Source organism: Oncorhynchus clarkii, chromosome 12 (genome assembly GCF_045791955.1).
Source record: "Oncorhynchus clarkii lewisi isolate Uvic-CL-2024 chromosome 12, UVic_Ocla_1.0, whole genome shotgun sequence".
Lineage (NCBI taxonomy): Eukaryota > Metazoa > Chordata > Actinopteri > Salmoniformes > Salmonidae > Oncorhynchus > Oncorhynchus clarkii.
Window position 1 is genome coordinate 70248309 of NC_092158.1, and position 20080 is coordinate 70268388.

Sequence of the window (20080 nt, forward strand, 5' to 3'; positions counted from 1 at the left end):
ACCATAACCATAACCCTGTTAACCCTAATGCCTAACCCTAACCTTACATTAAGACCAAAAAAATCATTTCTGTTTTCATACATTTTTACTATCTAGTCAATTTTGACTTTACAGCTGGCCCATCTAGCGGAGATCGCTCAGTTCTGCTTCCAGGGCAAGATTCAGGACAATAAACATCAATCTGCTTTTAAAATGAGGGTTGAGGATGGATGAGGTTGGGTTTGGTTGGGTTAGAAAGATGTTTGAGGATGGTTGAGGTTGGGTTAAAAAAAGGGTTGAGGATGGTTGAGGTTGGGTTGGGTTAAAAAGACGGTTGAGGATGGTTGAGGTTGGGTTAAAAAGACGGTTGAGGATGGTTGAGGTTGGGTTGGGTTAGAAAGATGTTTGAGGATGGTTGAGGTTGGGTTAAAAAGACGGTTGAGGATGGTTGAGGTTGGGTTAAAGACAGTGTTCTCTCACCGTTCTCCCAGTTGAGGTATTTGAGCGGGGAGGAGTCAGCCCACTGCCAGCCTCCGGTGATGTCCAGGTCATTCAGACCGATCCACAGAGCAGCACTGTAACCAGTCAGCAAACCTACAGCAGCGGGGAGAGACTTCTCTTAAAAACATAAGATGTCCTCATATAAACAGAGGCAAGATCACACTCCACCTCTTTAAAACTATTAGAGAAGAGGCGAGTTGAGAAAAGACGGTAACCCTTGATTGTAAGGTATGCTTTTAAATGGCTTATACACGCTTAATACATAGTTGTTTACCAGCAATGTCTAATACCAGTTCACAACAGACCTATAAACACATTTCCATCAAACCGAGAATAAGGAAGAAAAATGCTCCCGTGTTGTAGCACAGAGGACTGCACTCTCCTCTGGTCTCCTACCGTTGATGTAGGTCTGCTCATGCAGCTTGGTGACACTGAGCAGGTCAGCCCCCTGCTGTTGGCAGCTGATGCGAGCCTCGCTCCATGACAGGGTGGCCTGGAAGTTGAACTGGTAGCAGCTGTCTGTCAGGGGGTCTGTGTCCCAGAACGTCTCACAGTCATTGCCTGGGAGGTGGAGGGAGTGAGTGGGAGAGAAAGGGGAGGGGAGGGAGAAACAGAGATCATTGCAAGGGGAAAATAGTCATAGAGAGAGAGACATAGAAAGAGTCTGTGGTGCGTGTGTGTGTGTGGGGTGTGGAGGAGGTGGAGGGAGAATATAGCTGTGTGAGACGGTGACTCACTCTTAACAGGACAGAAGCCCCAGAGTTCGTCCTTGCCATAGTCGAAGGTGGTGGCACACCACAGGTGACCGTCCTCTCTGCCAATACTGGTGCAGTTGTGGAACCACTGGCTATCGTACATGAAGGGCAGGTAGCAGGGCCGACCGTGAGAGTTCCCCTGGATAGTATAGATCTCTGCAAAGGCACACGATGGAAAGACTTCAAATCCCAGGATGCACTGGCACTGAAGCACCACTTTCTGTCCCAAATTGATTTGTGTGGATAGTTTTTACTGAGCAAGCAAATCTGTGTACTTGGGAAAGACCATCAAAGGTAAACAATAAACCAAAATAGACCAGATAATGGAAAAACAATCAAACAATTTACATCTGAAAAATAAATACATCAGGACAAAGCTTTATAAAAACGATATACTGTCTCAAACTAAAAAGTATGCCAGACAAAGTCATTTTCATTTTCACTAGCAAGTGACAAGGGTAGAAAAGATACTCTTTCCAAAAAACTTTCTCTAAAATAATAAAATATTGAGTTTAGTTTATTAGCAGCTGTTTTAGTTATTTTTTCCAGTCTATTATGAGACTGCCATGTATAAACTAAACTCCATTATTCTTTGAGAGTTGAATGAACTTTATTTTGAATGAAACCTGATCTCCACAGTTTGACAAAATGCCCATGGGTTGCCACGGTAGCCTCTGCATTCCACTGGACAGCGGGGTATGAAGGAAAGGACAGCGGGGACAACTCAAATCAACTCTCCAAGACACGATGGAGAAAGAGAGAGAGCGGGAGAGGGAAGAGAGCGAGCGAGGAAGGATTGAGAGAGAGGGAGAAAGGGAGAAAGAGAGAAAGGGAGCGGTAGAGAGAAAGAGCTGTAAAGAAAGGGACTGGAAGGGCGTCTGCGATGTTACCAAAACACACAGAGAACGAGCCAGACCCATGGAAAGTAGGGCATATGTGTTAAAAAGGGGGAAAGGCCTAGAAAGTTCCCTCCCTCCTTCATTTCCCTCTCTTCTCCACCAGTGGCTGGTTCGTGTCAAGCTGCTAGCCTGCTAGCTACACAGCGGGGTGACTAATGTCCGTGGCATTCTTTATTCAGCAGCCTGTTGACTTCACAAAAGCAAGTTGTGCGGAATGGCAGTTAAAAGTTACAAATGCCTTTTGCCTCCCCACAGAAAAAGGAAAGTAAAGAAGGAGAGGAAAGATATAGGAGGAAAGTAAAGAAGGAGAGGAAAGATATAGGAGGAAAGTAAAGAAGGAGAGGAAAGATATAGGATGAAAGTAAAGAAGGAGAGGAAAAAGAGAGGAGGAAAGTAAAGAAGGAGAGGAAAGATATAGGAGGAAAGTAAAGAAGTAGTTTTCTGGACTTAGGTTGTAGGAGATCTGGTTTTAATTGCAGTCAGACAGGCTAGAGACGGTATTTCAAAGACTAAGCCCAGCAGAAAGGCTGTCTGTGCAACTTAAATAATAACATTTGATATCTGCATGAATAATAATACTACTACTAATAATAGTGGAAACAAGGCTTTGCTTCAAAACCACACTGTTATCCCTTCAGTGGGGGGCTTCAACTCCTAGGTCCTACGTAAACACTAACATACGTAGGCTAGAACTGGGTGATATGGACCAAAATCCACATCGTGATAAATTGCCTGAATTGATGCAATAATGATAAATAGAAGGATAGTTTATAACATTAATGTGCAACAAGTTTTTTAAACGTTTCCTTTAAACTACTAACGTACTACGAGTCTGATGGTTGTAGCCATCAACTGTCCCATTAACAATCACCCACATTAACACACTTACTTCATGTCAAACTTCACGTTCCTCTAGTACAGGTAGCCTGCTATCATAATGAACGATATCAGCGAAATGCCTGCGATAAGTGATCGGTATGGTCGGTGTCAATCATTTCCGGTTTAATGAGCCAGCTCTACTGTAGGCTATGTGAGGGCAAGGGCATTCCACTGTTTACGTCTTGAGTTTACAAACACAGAGCGAGAGGGCTTTCCTTAGCTATCTTGCTGGCGGACTGCCAGTCAGTCATTCAGTCGACAGAGAGGCCCAGGGCAAAAAAAATTGCAGCATGCGTCTGAACAGATAGAGCTGTACCCTCCTCAACAGTACAACACAGCTGACTAACCCTACCTATCTCTCTGATTTGGTCCTGTCGTACATACCTACACGTACGCTACGGTCACAAGACGCAGCCTCCTAATTGTCCCTAGAATTTCTATGCAAACAGCTGGAGACAGGGCTTTCTCCTATAGAGCTCCATTTTTATGGAATGGTCTGCCTACCCATGTGAGAAACGCAAACTCGGTCTCAACCTTTAAGTCTTTACTGAAGACTCATCTCTTCAGTGGGTCATATGATTGAGTGTAGTCTGGCCCAGGTGTGTGAAGGTGAACGGAAAGGCTCTGGAGCAACGAACCGCCCTTGCTGTCTCTGCCTGGCCGGTTCCCCTCTCTCCACTAGGATTCTCTGCCTCTAACCCTATTACAGGGGCTAAGTCACTGGATTACTAGGGCTCTTTCATACCATCGCTAGGAGGGGTGCGTCACTTGAGTGGGTTGAGTCACTGATGTGATCTTCCTGTTTGGGTTGGCGCCCCCCCTTGGGTTGTGCCGTGGCGGAGATCTTTGTGGGCTATACTCGGCCTTGTCTCAGGATAGTAAGTTGGTGGTTGAAGATATCCCTCTAGTGGTGTGGGGGCTGTGCTTTGCAAAGTGGGTGGGTGGGGTTATATCCTTCCTGTTTGGCCCTCTCCGGGGGTGTCATCGGATGGGGCCACAGTGTCTCCTGACCCCTCCTGTCTCAGCCTCCAGTATTTATGCTGCAGTAGTTTATGTGTCGGGGGCTAGGGTCAGTTTGTTATATCTGGAGTACTTCTCCTGTCCTATCCGGTGTCCTGTGTGAATTTAAGTATGCTCTCTCTAATTCTCTCTTTCTTTCTCTCTCTCGGAGGACCTGAGCCCTAGGACCGTGCCTCAGGAGTACCTAGCATGACTCCTTGCTGTCCCCAGTCCACCTCCAGTTTCAACTGTTCTGCCTGTGATTATTATTATTTGACCATGCTGGTCATTTATGAACATTTGAACATGTTGGCCATGTTCTGTTATAATTTCCACTCGGCACAACCAGAAGAGGACTGGCCACCCCACATAGCCTGGTTCCTCTCTAGGTTTCTTCCTAGGTTTTGGCTTTTCTAGGGAGTTTTTCCTAGCCACCGTTCTTCTACACCTGCATTGCTTGCTGTTTGGGGTTTTAGGCTGGGTTTCTGTACAGCACTTTGAGATATCAGCTGATGTACAAAGGGCTATATAAATAAATTTTATTTTGATTTGATATTGCAAAATGGCTGACTCCCTTTGCCTACCAGAGTCGAACTGACGTCAAGACTGACCAGAATGACTTGCTCAACTTACACTTCCCTTTATCAGAGAAAGCCAGAAGCAGAAGCTATTCTACTTACCACGATAGCTCCTAGAACAAAGGTCCTGATCATCCCCAAAGAGCCTCCACTTGAGCCCCTCCCGTAGGGGCTTGACATCCGAGGCCACCGCTGAGGAGTTAGCAGAGGGGTTAACAGGGTGTGAGGGTGACGGCAGGTACAGGTTGAGGTTGTCCAACACCTGGGAACAGTACCATGTCCAGCGGACCCCGGGAGGCTCTCTGTCACACGGGTAGACGCCCAGCAGTGAGGCGTCCTCTCTGGAGCTGTAGTTGCCTGTTGTCAGGCCCAGGCACAGAGAGGAGCCTAGGTTGAAGAGTCGGCCCCGGGTCACCCACTTCCACTTCTGGGCGTCATCCTCGCAAGACTCGGACAGGGACAGGGAGTGACCCTGCACCCCTAGACAGCCCTGAGCCCCCTCGTGGAAGAACACAAACACATCACCATTCACAGGCTCTGTGGAGAGAGAGATAGAGAAACACAGAGAGAAAGAAGGGCATTCTATGCCATCAAAAGGAACATACATTTCAACATACCAATTAGGATCTGGCTAAAAATACTTGAATCAGTCATAGAGCCCATTGCCCTTTATGGTTGTGAGGCCTGGGGTCCGCTCACCAACCAAGACCAAAATGGGACAAACACCAAATTGAGACTCTGCATGCAGAATTCTGCAAAAATATCCTCTGTGTACAACGTAGAACACCAAATAATGCATGCAGAGCAGAATTAGGCCGATACCCATTAATTATCAAAATCCAGAAAAGAGCCGTTAAATTCTGCAACCACCTAAAAGGAAGCGATTCCCAAACCTTCCATAACAAAGCCATCACCTACACAGAGAGATGAACCTGGAGAAGAGTCCCCTAAGCAAGCTGGTCCTGGGGCTCTTTTCACAAACAAAAACCCACCCCACAGAGCCCCAGGACAGCAGCACAACCAAATCATGAGAAAACAAAAAGATAATTACTTGACACATTGGAAATAATTAATTAAAAAAATAGAGCAAACTAGAATGCTATTTGGCCCTAAACAGAGAGTACACAGCGGCAGAATACCTGACCACTGTGACTGACCCAAACTTAAGGAAAGCTTTGACTATGTACAGACTCAGTGAGCATAGCCTTGCTATTGAGAAAGGCCGCTGTAGGCAGACATGGCTCTCAAGAGAAGACAGGCTATGTGCTCACTGCCCACAAAATGAGGTGGAAACTGAGCTGCACTTCCTAACCTCCTGCCCCATGTATGACCATATTAGAGAGACATATTTCCCTCAGATTACACAGATCCACAAAGAATTCGAAAACAAATCCAATTTTGATAAACTCCCATATCTACTGGGTGAAATTCCACAGTGTGCCATCACTGCAGCAATATTTGTGACCTGTTGCCACGAGAAAAGGGCAACCAGTGAAGAACAAACACCATTGTAAATACAACCCATATTTATGCTTATTTATTTTATCTTGTGTCCTTTAACCATTTGTACATTGTTAAAACACTGTATATATATAATATGACATTTGTAATGTATTTATTGTTTTGAAACTTACAGTGGGGCAAAAAAAGTATTTAGTCAGCCACCAATTGTGCAAGTTCTCCCACATAAAAAGATGAGAGAGGCCTATAATTTTCATCAAATGTACACTTCAACTATGACAGACAAAATGAGAAAAAAAATACTGAAAATCACATTGTAGGATTTTTAATGAATTTATTTGCAAATTATGGTGGAAAAAAAGTATTTGGTCAATAACAAAAGTTTATCTCAATACTTTGTTATATACCCTTTGCTGGCAATGACAGAGGTCAAATGTTTTCTGTAAGTTTTCACAAGGTTTTCACACACTGTTGCTGGTATTTTGGCCCATTCCTCCATGCAGATCTCCTCTAGAGTAGTGAAGTTTTGGGGCTGTTGCTGGGCAACACAGACTTTCAACTCCCTCCAAAGACTTTCTATGGGGTTGAGATCTGGAGACTGGCTAGGCCACTCCAGGACCTTGAAATGCTTCTTACGAAGCCACTCCTTCATTGCCCGGGCGGTGTGTTTGGGATCATTGTCATGCTGAAAGACCCAGCCACATTTCATCTTCAATGCCCTTGCTGATGGAAGGAGGTTTTCAATCAAAATCTCACGATACATGGCCCCATTCATTCTTTCCTTTACATGGATCAGTCGTCCTGGTACCTTTGCAGAAAAACAGCCCCAAAGCATGATGTTTCCACCCCCATGCTTCACAGTAGGTATGGTGTTCTTTGGATGCAACTCAGCATTTTTTGTCCTCCAAACACGACGAGTTGAGTTTTTACCAAAAAGTTCTATTTTGGTTTCATCTGACCATATGACATTCTCCCAATCTTCTTCTGGATCATCCAAATGCTCTCTAGCAAACTTCAGACGGGCCTGGACATGTACTGGCTTAAGCAGGGGGACACGTCTGGCACCGTTCTTGTGATCATTTTGACCCCACGGGGATCTCACCCCGTGGGGTCAAAATGATCACAAGAACGGTGAGCAAAAATCGAAGCCCCAGATCGGAGCCCCAGATCGAGGGAGATTATCAGTGGTCTTGTATGTCTTCCATTTCCTAATAATTGCTCCCACAGTTGATTTCTTCAAACCAAGCTGCTTACCTATTGCAGATTCAGTCTTCCCAGCCTGGTGCAGGTCTACAATTGTGTTTCTGGTGTCCTTTGACAGCTCTTTGGTCTTGGCCATAGTGGAGTGTGACTGTTTGAAGTTGTGGACAGGTGTCTTTTACACTGATAACAAGTTCAAACAGGTGCCATTAATACAGGTAACGAGTGGAGGACAGAGGAGCCTCTTAAAGAAGAAGTTATAGGTCTGTGAGAGCCAGAAATCTTGTTTGTTTGTAGGTGACCAAATACTTATTTTCCACCATAATTTGCAAATAAATTCAATAAAAATCCTACAATGTGATTTTCTGGATTTCTTTTCTTCTCATTTTGTCTGTCATTGTTGAAGTGTACCTATGATGAAAATTACAGGCCTCTCTCATATTTTTAAGTGGGAGAACTTGCACAATTGGTGGCTGACTAAATACTTTTTTTGCCCCACTGTATGTATGTGTAATGTTTACTGTTAATTTTTATTGTTTATTTCACTTTTGTATATTATCTACCTCACTTGCTTTGGCAATGTTAACATGGCAATGTTAACATGTTTCCCATGCCAATAAACCCCTTGAGTTGAATTGAATTGAGAGAGACACATAGGGAGAGAGAGAGAGAAACACGGAGAGAGAGAGACACAGAGAGAGAGAGACACACGGAGAGAGAGAGAGAGAAAGAGATAGAGAAACACACAGAGAGAGACACATAGAGAGAGAGACACACGGAGAGAGAGAGAGAAAGCGCGAGAGAGAGAGAGGTAGAGATAGAGAAACACACAGAGAGAGATAGAGTGTGAGAGAGAGAGAGAGAGAGAGAGAGAGAGAGAGAGAGAGAGAGAGAGAGAGAGAGAGAGGGAGAAAAAAACACAGAGAGAGAGACATAGAGAGAGAGAGAGATAGAGAAACACAGAGGGAGAGACACAGAGAGAGAGAGAGCGAGAGCGAGAGCGAGAGAGAGAGAGAGAGAGAGAGAGAGAGAGAGAGAGAGAGAGAGAGGACAGTCAATAACACTGTTCAGGAACTATTCCATCTGTAGCTGCTAATGTGGAGACCACAATCAATATCACTGTTAATGGATGTCCTGCTTTGCTAGAGCAAGCATCTTTCAGCTGATTGTGGTGCTGTTGAAAGGCTAGCTTTCTCACAATAATACCTAGCCCACCTAGTTATATCTCCTCTCACATCTATGACAAAACAGACAAAAAATTTGGAGAAAGAAATCATTTAATTTGCGTATTTGAAAGACCAGAGGCTCACAGACCTGTATCAACTTAAGCAGGCATTTACCAAGGTCGAACAAGTGTTCATTGGGGGGGCTGCTGCTTTTAAAATGTGGCTGCACATGTTTTTTCACGCGTCTTTTAATGTTGGTAATGTCTATTTATTTGTTATTTCCTGTCAGATTCTGGGATATTTTCCCCGTTTCAGACGTGTGACCTGGAATGGCCTTTCTCCTCACGGAGAAAGGTCTGTGGTCTGAATGTCATGTGAGGGAAAGTTGGCTGAAGAACTTTAAGAGTATCTAATGCCTTCAATAGAGTTCTAGCCCCAGACCCATTGATGGCTCTGTTTGGTGCAGTTGATGGGAATAGCCAGGAAGGGAAAGCTGTCTCTCTTTGTACTCTATTAGCCAAAAGGCTCATATTGCAATTTTGGAAATTGGAGACTGTACCTGCCTTTGAAATGGGGTTACAGGATTTAGGGAATGTAATACATATGGAAAAGATTTGATACAATACCTCCAATAGAAGTCCAATGTTTTACAAAATATGGCAGTGGCACTGGATAAATGGTCTAGTCCCGCTTCATAACTGGGTTGACGATCTGCTGCTACTCTGTGGTGTACTCCACTCAGTATTTATTTTTGGCTTAACTACCCTGCTTGTAATGACTATATGCTGTCTTCCTATACATGTACCACCTAATAGGATTTAGTTTTATTTTGTGTATGTGTGAGTTAAGTTTAGTTTTGTCCTCTAAATTGGCCATCCCATTCAACAGTACAATGAATGTCATTGTTAGTATTGCTGTCTTTTTTATTTTATTTTTTATTGGAAAATAATAAACATATTATATAAAATGTAAAAAAATAAGAACTAAATGAGGACTGGGCGGTCTGAGGTTTTGGGGGACTGGTTTGGAACTTTATCCGGAGAACATGTCTGGTTTCATATTTGAAGATGTTTCTGTTGTCAATATCGGATAATATACATGTCATTACGTTACTTAATTATGCCAGTAATTTACCCAGACCGAGTGACCCTACAGTTAATCCTCAAAAGAAGGTACAATGAAATGTCATAAACTGTACCTTGGCTTAGTTCATCCTCATGTAGTAATGTCAATGTGCCCTGCGCATTGGGTCTCTACTGTAGGCTCTGTGTAAGACAAGAGCAAGTATACTGTATACACTCCAGCCCTGTATGAACTGATAAGAGGAGGAGGTAGAGAGAAAGCGAGATACTGTGTCTAAGCTAGCTAGATACTGTGTCTAAGCTAGCGAGATACTGTGTCTAAGCTAGCTAGATACTGTGTCTAAGCTAGCTAGATACTGGCTGGACTCCAGCCACTTTGACTGGAATGTCGGGAAGAAAACAACCTTCCCAAAAACCCACTGTGGTTTTCTCTCCTACCCACGTCTTCTCCGAGCTTTTCTTTTTCTTCTCCTGCAAGGGGGGTTATGGGGATTGGGAGGTTAAGGTCAGGTGATTCAAAAGTGTGTGCACTGGTGGAGGAGAGAGCGAGGGACGGAAAGGGGGAGAGAGGAAGAAAGAGAGGAGAGGGAGAGCAGCTGTGACGTTAAGTGAACACAAAGAGCAAGGAGAAAAAAGGGAATGACCCCAAAACAAACACAAGCCCTCCTCAGTGAATCTAGGTCCAGAGAAGAGTAACAGAGAGAGAGAGAGAGCGTCAGCATTCCTCCTTCACGGGGCCCTCCGAGGGGCCAGGATGTGGGGAAGGTGGGACAGATCACTGGGCGTTGTACTGAACATAGGGAAAGGGGGGATACCTAGTCAGTCGCACAACCGAATGCATTCAACTGAAATGTGTCTTCCGCATTTAACCCAACCCCTCTGAATCAGATGGCTCTGGTATGGGTGTACTTGAGTCCACACACAGAACAGGGGTCCTGGCCTGTAGCACAAAAACCTCCTCAAGTCATCTAATCAGTCCACTGTAGTTCTCTCACAGAACTAGCAACACCGCCCTTGCAGCACTACCAACACTAAAACGACGGAGAATCTCCATAAAAAGAGTCCCTACAAAGTCGTTATAAAGCAGAACTTCAATCGGTGTGTAGCACTAGCTTTTCTCAGTCTCACTCAAACTCTGTTGCAAAGTTTTTGAGAAATAATAGTCAGCTTGTGGCCTTGGACGGCTTCCAGATGCTGCAAAGGCAGAAGTTACTAAACACAATGGCTGAGTGGTTCCACAGAGCTGTGAGCCTCCACTGGCAGTGCTTTGTACAGTGTAATCAGATATAATTACCAGCTAGCGCTGACTGCTGCAGAGATCTCACTGTAGCACCATGTCGTTAGTCCTGTTTACTGTCCACTAATTGTGACGCAATAAAGATTCAGGAGTCAAAATACTTTTTTCTCACAAGGTAATGGTGCGCCTCTGGAAAAATCTTTACTATGCACTCTTAGAATTGTTTTACTTGTGTTATTTATTTAACCTTTATTTAACTAGGCAAATTCTTATTTACAATGACGGCCTAGGAACAGTGGGTTAACTGCCGTGTTCATGGGCAGAACGACAGATTTTTACATTGTCAGCTCAGGGATTCAATTTAGCAACCACTAGGCTACCTGCCGCAAGATGCAGTGCCTTTGACCGATGCGCCAATGCGCCACTCCAGGTATAACTATTTTGGGTTCCATGTAAAACCCTCTGTGGGAAGGGTTCTACATGGAACCCAAAAGGGTTCTACCTGGAACCAAAAGGGATTCTTCAAAGGGTTCTCCTATTGGGACAGCCAAATAACCCTTTTTGGTTCTAGATAGCACCTTTGTCATTGAAGTAAAAGAATGAGGGGCAGGTTCCATGAGTTTATAATTTCAGACTCCGATTATTAAAGTAACACAATCCATAACAGTCTGAAATGAAAAACCTTTCCATGGACTCATTTCTCTCTAGGGAAGTCATTGTCTGTCATTTCCATTAAACGGCATGTGTTCAATAACCTTGCTACAGTTAGTCAAGCACGCTCTACAGTTCTCCAACAGCAAAGACAATCTGAGTCCTGTTAATGTCATACCGTATGGACCCTGTAGAACAGACAGTTCAGCAAAGTCGCTGTCTTTGATGCCTCTCAATTCAAGGATCTTTCTTACCTTGTGGTCCATGCCAAAACATTTAGCAGTGCTCCCAGCTACCCCGGTCTGAAAATCCAACCCTTCTATATGTTCTTTTAACGGGCTCTTCTCTGCCGTGACAGGCAATCCACCCCAGCTGCGTGCAAATTAAGGGTTCAACTTTGCCCTTCCCAAATTGTCAGAACACTGTACAGAACACTGTACAGAACAATGAATTCATTTTGGACATCTACAGTGCTGGCATAACTTCTTGGTGACAGTGGGGCAGTATTGAGTAGCTTGGATGAATAAGGTGCCCAGAGTAAACTGCCTGCTACTCTGTCCCAGATGCTAATATATGCATATTATTAGTAGTATTCTAAAACTGTTTGAATGATGTATGTGAGTATAACAGAACTCATATGGCAGGCAAAAACCTGAGAAAAATCCAACCAGGAAGTGGGAAATCTGAGGTTTGTAGTTTTTCAACTCTTTGCCATTCCAATATACAGTGTAAATGGGGTCATATTGCACTTCCTAAGGCTTCCACTAGATGTCAACAGTCTTTAGAACGTTGTTTCAGGCTTCTATTGTGAAGTGGGGGCGAATGAGAGGGGATTGAGTCAGGTGTCTGGCAGAGTGCCACAGGCTCTGACGCGCGGTCATAAGAGAGTTGGCTCTCGTTCCATTGCTTTTCTACAGACAATGGAATTCTCTGGTTGGAACATTATTGAACATTTATGATAAAAACATCCTAAAGATTGATTCTATACTTAGTTTGACAAGTTTCTACGGGCTGTAACGGAACTTTTTTAACTTTTCTTCTTTAAAAAAAAAACTTTTCTGAACACGCGTTTGGATTTGTTTACCAAACGCCCTAACAAAAGAAGCTATTTGGACATAAATTATGAACTTTATCGAACAAATCAAACATTTATTGTGGAACTGGGATTCCTGGGAGTGCATTCTGATGAAGACCATCAAAGGTAAGTGAATATTTATAATGCTATTTCTGACTAATGTTGACTACACAATATGGCGGATATCTTTTTGGCTGCTTTGTTGTCTGAACGCTGTACTCAGATTATTGCATGCTTTGCTTTTTCCGTAAAGTTTTTTTTAAATCTGACACAGCAGTTGCATTAAGGAGAAGTATATCTCTAATTCCATGTATAACACTTGTATTTTCATCAACATTTATGATTAGTATTTCTGTAAATTGATGTGGCTCTCTGCAAAATCACTGCATGTTTTAGAACTACTGAACATAACACGCCAATGTAAAATGAAATTTTGGGATATAAATATGCACTTTATCGAACAAAACATACATGTATTGTTTAACATGAAGTCCTATGAGTGTCATCTGATGAAGATCATCAAAGGTTAGTGATTCATTTTATCTCTATTTGTGCTTTTTGTGACTCCTCTCTTTGGCTGGAAAAATGGCTGTGTTTTTCTGTGAGTTGGTGGTGCTTTCGCTGTAAAGCCTTTTTGAAATCAGACACTGTGGCTGGATTAACGAGAATTGTATCTTTAAAATGGTGTAAAATACTTGTATGCTTGAGGAATTTTAATTATGGGATTTTTGTTGTTTTGAATTTGGCGCCTTGCACTTTCACTGGCTGTTGGTGAGGTTGGACGCTACCGTCCCACATACCCCAGAGAGGTTAAGCCGGATGCTCAGAAGTAAGCAGCACTGCTTCCAGTGGTGTGTGATTTCCTTGACAAGGCTTACATAACGATGGTTTTGGCCATGCTAACACTTGGCTTAGCAACACTTACGACAGTGTGGTAAGAGGAGTTTTTAGGAGACATAAATGTTATTAAAAGCAGCCTAATGTCATTTTGTCTTTTGTCATGATGAGAATCAGAGCCACAACAAAAGGAATGTTGGTTTTCTGTGGCTACCAAGGCAGTAAAACTGAGACTACCTATTAGACCTTGATGACTAATTTCCCACAGGACATGACTAGTACCCAACAAGCTGGGCACTGATGTTACTGATGTGAAGTAGAAGCTCTAACTTCTCAAAGTGTTCACACCTGGGCCCTGCAGCTGTGTTTGAAGTGCTGATTCAACCTCAGACGGCTCTGCTGAGTAAAAGACAAACTTCAAATGTAATTCCAGAAGCGGATTTGAAAGTGTTTGATGTGAATACAGTAAAGCACAGATCAACAGCTTCACCAAATGTTGACGAAAGTTAAACCTTGGGAAAGTACAACCAGAACAACACCCATCTAGCCTGATCCCTCCTCTCCCTCTCTCCCACTCCCTGCCCCGTCACCCTGCTCGGACCAATGCCAGTCTCCTGCTGCAAAAGAGAGCGGCTTAAACCTGCAGCCAAGAACAACGGAACATGAGGAGCCAAGAGCAGAGAGTTTGATGTTCCCAGAACCGCCTTCTCCTCCAACTCTGGCTGGTGTGTTGATGAGGTCTCTCTGGGCGTGGGGATGTGAGCAGGGCACCGGAGCTGGAGCACAGAGGTCCAGTGGAGGCCGAGGTACATGAAACAAAGGTGACTGACTTGATCCACACTGAGGTGAGACGTACTGGAGAGATGGAGGCAATGGGACTGGGAACCACATTGGGATAGAAATTTGAAATAACAAATATTTCACTCCCATAGATGTAGAAGCAAAATGGAGTAAAAGTGTGGGTGGATGTTATTGGATAAGAACAACAATGATGATAGATTCTGGTCTCAGGTTAAAGACCCCCAGGTCTAGATGAAGGTGTGGTTGTGGGACCAAAGGATTGTCTTTGAACCTTTTTCTTATTTTGACAGATGTTTGCGATGAAAGGGGACGCTTGTTTTACGGGTGAGCTTTATAAAACAGAACATCTCCTTGTCCAGTAAAAACAGCAACCAACAAATAGACAGGACATTCCAGCCTGTTAGTGTGTTTGTTTCTATTTCTTTTAAGACGGTCCAGGCCAGCCTCTGAAACTGCTGGAGCGGTGGTAGGCCCCCTCCCAGCAAACATCTCAGTGGGAGGGGAGGAGAAGCAGCAGTGAATGGGTGGGATTTATTAGGGGCTGATCAGCCCTTTAGAGGGTGGTTGGGTGGGATTTTTTTAGGGGCTGATCAGGCTGTTGGCTTCCTGCTTTCTGTACAGCTTGAGTCCAAAGACACAGGGGTGGTACCTGAAATTCCTCCATGATCCTAAAGGTAAGACCGAGCCCCAGGAGATAGGGATTGTTCTGAAACCTGTACACCCAGGTAGACCTCAGGGTGTGAAAAGTGTCTAAAAGACAGAATAAATAGGTATGATGGAAAACAAGAATGAAAGCATGTGAATGAGAGATCTGCATTGCCTTTGCAGTTGGCAAACAAACCCAGTACCATCCACACTGCAGGTGTAACAGCTAGACACCACAATATATCTGGCCCTACATGACAATGTATTGAGAGCTGACACAAATGTGCTTTTAGAGAAATCACACAGAAACCAAAAACAATGACTGTAATAACACAGTAATAACAGAACCTGGTAAATTACAGTATATGATCTTCTTATTGACTTCATCACCTTAAATCATCATACTCAGCTTTGTTGATACTGTTTTCCCTCCCTTGTACTAACTGAACTAATTCTGGCCGCATTACACACAATGTATGTTCTGGTGTAGACCTCAGTATCAAATGTTGAAAGTTCAATTCCCTCTGAAGGTGTGATATAGGACCTGCCAAGTAAATGTAAGTTATATTTCCACATGGGAGGAACTGAGAATTTAATTGAAGAAAAAAAACGAGTTTTTAGTTTGGCCCACCTCCAAAGTTGTTCACAATGTCAAGTTGGTTACTGGGCCTACTTTGTCTTCATTTCAGAGAGACAGTGAAATAATTTTTATAGCCTAGTGTTATCCGTCTTCATTCATGGATTATTTTATTTTTTTACCTAGATTTAATCTCTACAAATGGACCCATAGCATGCCTAGGAGTAAGGCAGGTCATTGTTCAAAAGCGAGAGGTCACTGTCGTGTCCATTGGCCTACACGGTACACGGGGACGGAGAAGAGATGGACGTAACTGTATAACAGGATGTAAAGGTCACATCTGCCCCCGAGGTGGCATATATATGCAACGCGTCAGTCCCATACCAGTTTACAAAGGAAGGACACGGGTGTGGGACATATCTACCATTTTACATTTCCAAAGAAGATGCGGAAGGAAGTATCTATAGGTATATTAGAACTTCACTTCAAGTTTCCAAACGAGAAAACACATACACCCCCCCCCCCCCCCCCCCCTCCCCCACCAACACACACACACATCTGGTTCCACTCAGAATTCGGACTTTCGTGGCATTCCAATGCATCAGTGAAGTTCGGATAAAAAGTACCCGTAAAAGCCCACCAGGTCTCCCCCCCCCAAAAAAACGAAATAAGTTTTAGGTGGATATTCAGACATGCAATAACAAAGAGTCTGCGACTCTCGGTCTCCAGAGTTTTCCTTGAATGAAAAGCCGAGAAGCATTCGACAGCAACATATTGATCTTACCTGAAACGCTGCTGTTTAGTTCCAGACTAAAGATGAATAAATATAAAGTGCATTTGTAAAAGTGAAGGCAATTTTTCCATGTTCTCCTCGAATTCTTGTTTCGGTCGCAGCGTGGCATGCCCACTATTGCTCAGCAAACTGTAAATCGGAGCAATTTATGGAGAGCTTTCCTTTCGGGACGGATGGGTAGAGTGGTGGTGGGTATGATGGGTTGCAGATGAGAGGAGGAGTAGAGTGGGCTCTGTGTCTTTTTAGCGCGTCATTAAAACTGAAGTTAGCAGACGCGTTGGGTCTGCGTCACCATACTCTAGCCCGCCTCACATTCACACACAGTTGTGCACAAACTAGATGCACTGTATTGCAGATATGCAACACTGTGTCAGAATCTCAGACATGCAACATTATTACCTTGCATTTTCTTGAGATCCGCCCGCTGTTACATTGTAACAACATCCCTGCTTGTGATACGTTACATGCTGCAAATATGTAGCCTATCTCGTCTAGGCCTATTTGTGTTCTTCAAAATAAGGTATTGGTATTACAGATATAGATATATATGATAAATCTGTATATCTGTAATATACAGTGCCTTGCGAAAGTATTCGGCCCCCTTGAACTTTGCGACCTTTTGCCACATTTCAGGCTTCAAACATAAAGATATAAAACTGTATTTTTTTGAGAAGAATCAACAACAAGTGGGACACAATCATGAAGTGGAACGACATTTATTGGATATTTCAAACTTTTTTAACAAATCAAAAACTGAAAAATTGGGCGTGCAAAATGATTCAGCCCCCTTAAGTTAATACTTTGTAGCGCCACCTTTTGCTGTGATTACAGCTGTAAGTCGCTTGGGGTATGTCTCTATCAGTTTTGCACATCGAGAGACTGACATTTTTTCCCATTCCTCCTTGCAAAACAGCTCGAGCTCAGTGAGGTTGGATGGAGAGCATTTGTGAACAGCAGTTTTCAGTTCTTTCCACAGATTCTCGATTGGATTCAGGTCTGGACTTTGACTTGGCCATTCTAACACCTGGATATGTTTATTTTTGAACCATTCCATTGTAGATTTTGCTTTATGTTTTGGATCATTGTCTTGTTGGAAGACAAATCTCCGTCCCAGTCTCAGGTCTTTTGCAGACTCCATCAGGTTTTCTTCCAGAATGGTCATGTAATTTGGCTCCATCCATCTTCCCATCAATTTTAACCATCTTCCCTGTCCCTGCTGAAGAAAAGCAGGCCCAAACCATGATGCTGCCACCACCATGTCTGACAGTGGGGATGGTGTGTTCAGCTGTGTTGCTTTTACACCAAACATAACTTTTTGCATTGTTGCCAAAAAGTTCAATTTTGGTTTCATCTGACCAGAGCACCTTCTTCCACATGTTTGGTGTGTCTCCCAGGTGGCTTGTGGCAAACTTTAAACAACACTTTTTATGGATATCTTTAAGAAATGGCTTTCTTCTTGCCACGCTTCCATAAAGGCCAGATTTGTGCAATATACGACTGATTGTTGTCCTATGGACAGAGTCTCCCACCTCAGCTGTAGATCTCTGCAGTTCATCCAGAGTGATCATGGGCCTCTTGGCTGCATCTCTGATCAGTCTTCTCCTTGTATGAGCTGAAAGTTTAGAGGGACGGTCAGGTCTTGGTAGATTTGCAGTGGTCTGATACTCCTTCCATTTCAATATTATCGCTTGCACAGTGCTCCTTGGGATGTTTAAAGCTTGGGAAATGTTTTTGTATCCAAATCCGGCTTTAAACTTCTTCACAACAGTATCTCGGACCTGCCTGGTGTGTTCCTTGTTCTTCGTGATGCTCTCTGCGCTTTTAACGGACCTCTGAGACTATCACAGTGCAGGTGCATTTATACGGAGACTTGATTACACACAGGTGGATTGTATTTATCATCATTAGTCATTTAGGTCAACATTGGATCATTCAGAGATCCTCACTGAACTTCTGGAGAGAGTTTGCTGCACTGAAAGTAAAGGGGCTGAATAATTTTGCACGCCCAATTTTTCAGTTTTTGATTTGTTAAAAAAGTTTGAAATATCCAATAAATGTTGTTCCACTTCATGATTGTGTCCCACTTGTTGTTGATTCTTCACAAAAAAATACAGTTTTATATCTTTATGTTTGAAGCCTGAAATGTGGCAAAAGGTCGCAAAGTTCAAGGGGGCCGAATACTTTCGCAAGGCACTGTATATATATATAACACAACCACACTCAGTTTAGTAGCCTATAAATATATATATTACACCTATAGACACTTGATTTCGCTTATTTTAAAACGACAGTAGAGATTGAAAACATAAATGATTTTACTAGATTCTGACACATAGAATCATTCCCCAAAGCAGAAGTGGGGTGACAGTTATGGACACAGATCATCCAAGTGAGATTGCAACAAGAAACAGTTTTACTTCCCATTCCAAAACCAGAGACCAAAAGCCAACTCATAAATATGTGTAAAAAATACTAAAGTGATGGCTTCTTGGCCTCCACAATTCTGGATTATTTCATTATCACCGTATTGCTGTCCCTTCCTCGTGAATCAATTAAACTGCCATGGTGCACATATTCACCCCTGGAAGGATTCTGTGTTGGGGATTGGTAGTGGTGGATGTTGGGGAGAGTGGAAACAATCCAATGTCAATCTGTTGGGAAATGCAAGACTGATGCATCAATCAGAACAACTTTACATTGGTGGATAATGTGGGTGTGTGTGTACAATCTGCACAAGTAGCCTAAAAGTTCAAAGCTGGTGTCACCGATGTGTTGTCTTCATCCTCTCTCTTGTGAACACAGTCATTGTTGGACCATTAGCAGTATGCATGGCTCAGGGCCCTGTCTGTCTCCCTCTCCACTGATCATTATTGATCTGTGGCTTTGGCAGTGCAGTGCACTGCACACAACCGCACTCAGTTTAACACACATTTGAAACAACGTGCGAATGCACCGTGCACGGTAGTAGCCTACCCACAGAACTAGATTGACCGCTGACCCCCTCAATTACTATCTTTATGGCCTACCCATGCAATTTATATCAGTGTGGTTCAATGGTAGAGTGATCTTCGCTCATGGCATCAATTCAGCACTACGTGAGCCCAATCATTCATTCAATAATGTGAATGTTGTAATATAGATAATTACTTCAGGGGCTCTCAAACTTATTTTTGGCCGGGTACACCTTTTGTGATAGCAAATTCATCAGGGACCCCTCATAATCAGAACACAACTGGAGTGAGATAAAAAACAGCATACAAAGAGTTCTACTATGACTTTGGCAGTGCATGGCCAGGCAAACCATTTTAAAGGTCCATCTCCTGGCATCGGAGAGAACATTTCTTGTTGTTGCGGTTTTCTCTCTTGAGGCAGAGAGAAAACGTTGCAGTTTTAAAGCTTAAATTACAGCGCATTTACATAAAATAAAATTAGGATGGAGTTGATAATTGGTGGAGTACTGTGGATGCCAATATCCAGGCCCATGTTGCCCAGGGTTATTTAAGAACATCATTTGTAGATCAATCATGTTACATTGTATTACACCCTCTTAACTTATTCTACAGATCTCTTGGCCAAAATGAATTCAATCTGTTTGTAATATTCATTAAAAAAAATTGAATGGAAAAATTATAGCGTATAGAGAGATTTTGAGATCTGACCGCAGACCCCCTTCAGTACCTCAGGGTCCGTGGACCCCATTTTGAGAACCCCTGGGGAGTATAGACGGGTTGGATGTTTAGCAACAAAACTAACACATAAGCATATATGGGGCAAAACAGACCGGGCTGGCTCAGATTGTTGACATGTAAACTATATTTTGTCTCAAAATGTTTATTGAAAACAAATACATTTGCACAAGGAGCACTTGTCTCTCAAATACATCATTACAGTTGTTGGTTAGCTAGCGAATTTGAGCCATATTAGCATAGACATTAGTCAAAACACCTCAACACAGTATCAACAAG

General features: G+C 43.1%; 1 protein-coding gene across 1 annotated transcript in view; it reads right to left on the bottom strand.

Moving 5' to 3' along the window:
• Positions 1-16344, bottom strand: part of LOC139421149 (C-type mannose receptor 2-like) — a 50045-nt gene extending 33701 nt beyond the window's left edge. The window contains exons 1-5 of the mRNA XM_071171753.1: positions 16107-16344; positions 4693-5127; positions 1218-1391; positions 877-1041; positions 460-573 (exon numbers count right to left, since the gene is read on the bottom strand). Of these exons, the coding sequence (XP_071027854.1) occupies positions 460-573; positions 877-1041; positions 1218-1391; positions 4693-5127; positions 16107-16224 (1006 nt within the window). The 5' untranslated portion in view covers positions 16225-16344. The remainder of the gene's footprint in view (positions 1-459; positions 574-876; positions 1042-1217; positions 1392-4692; positions 5128-16106) is intronic.
• Positions 16345-20080: the final 3736 nt, after the last annotated feature.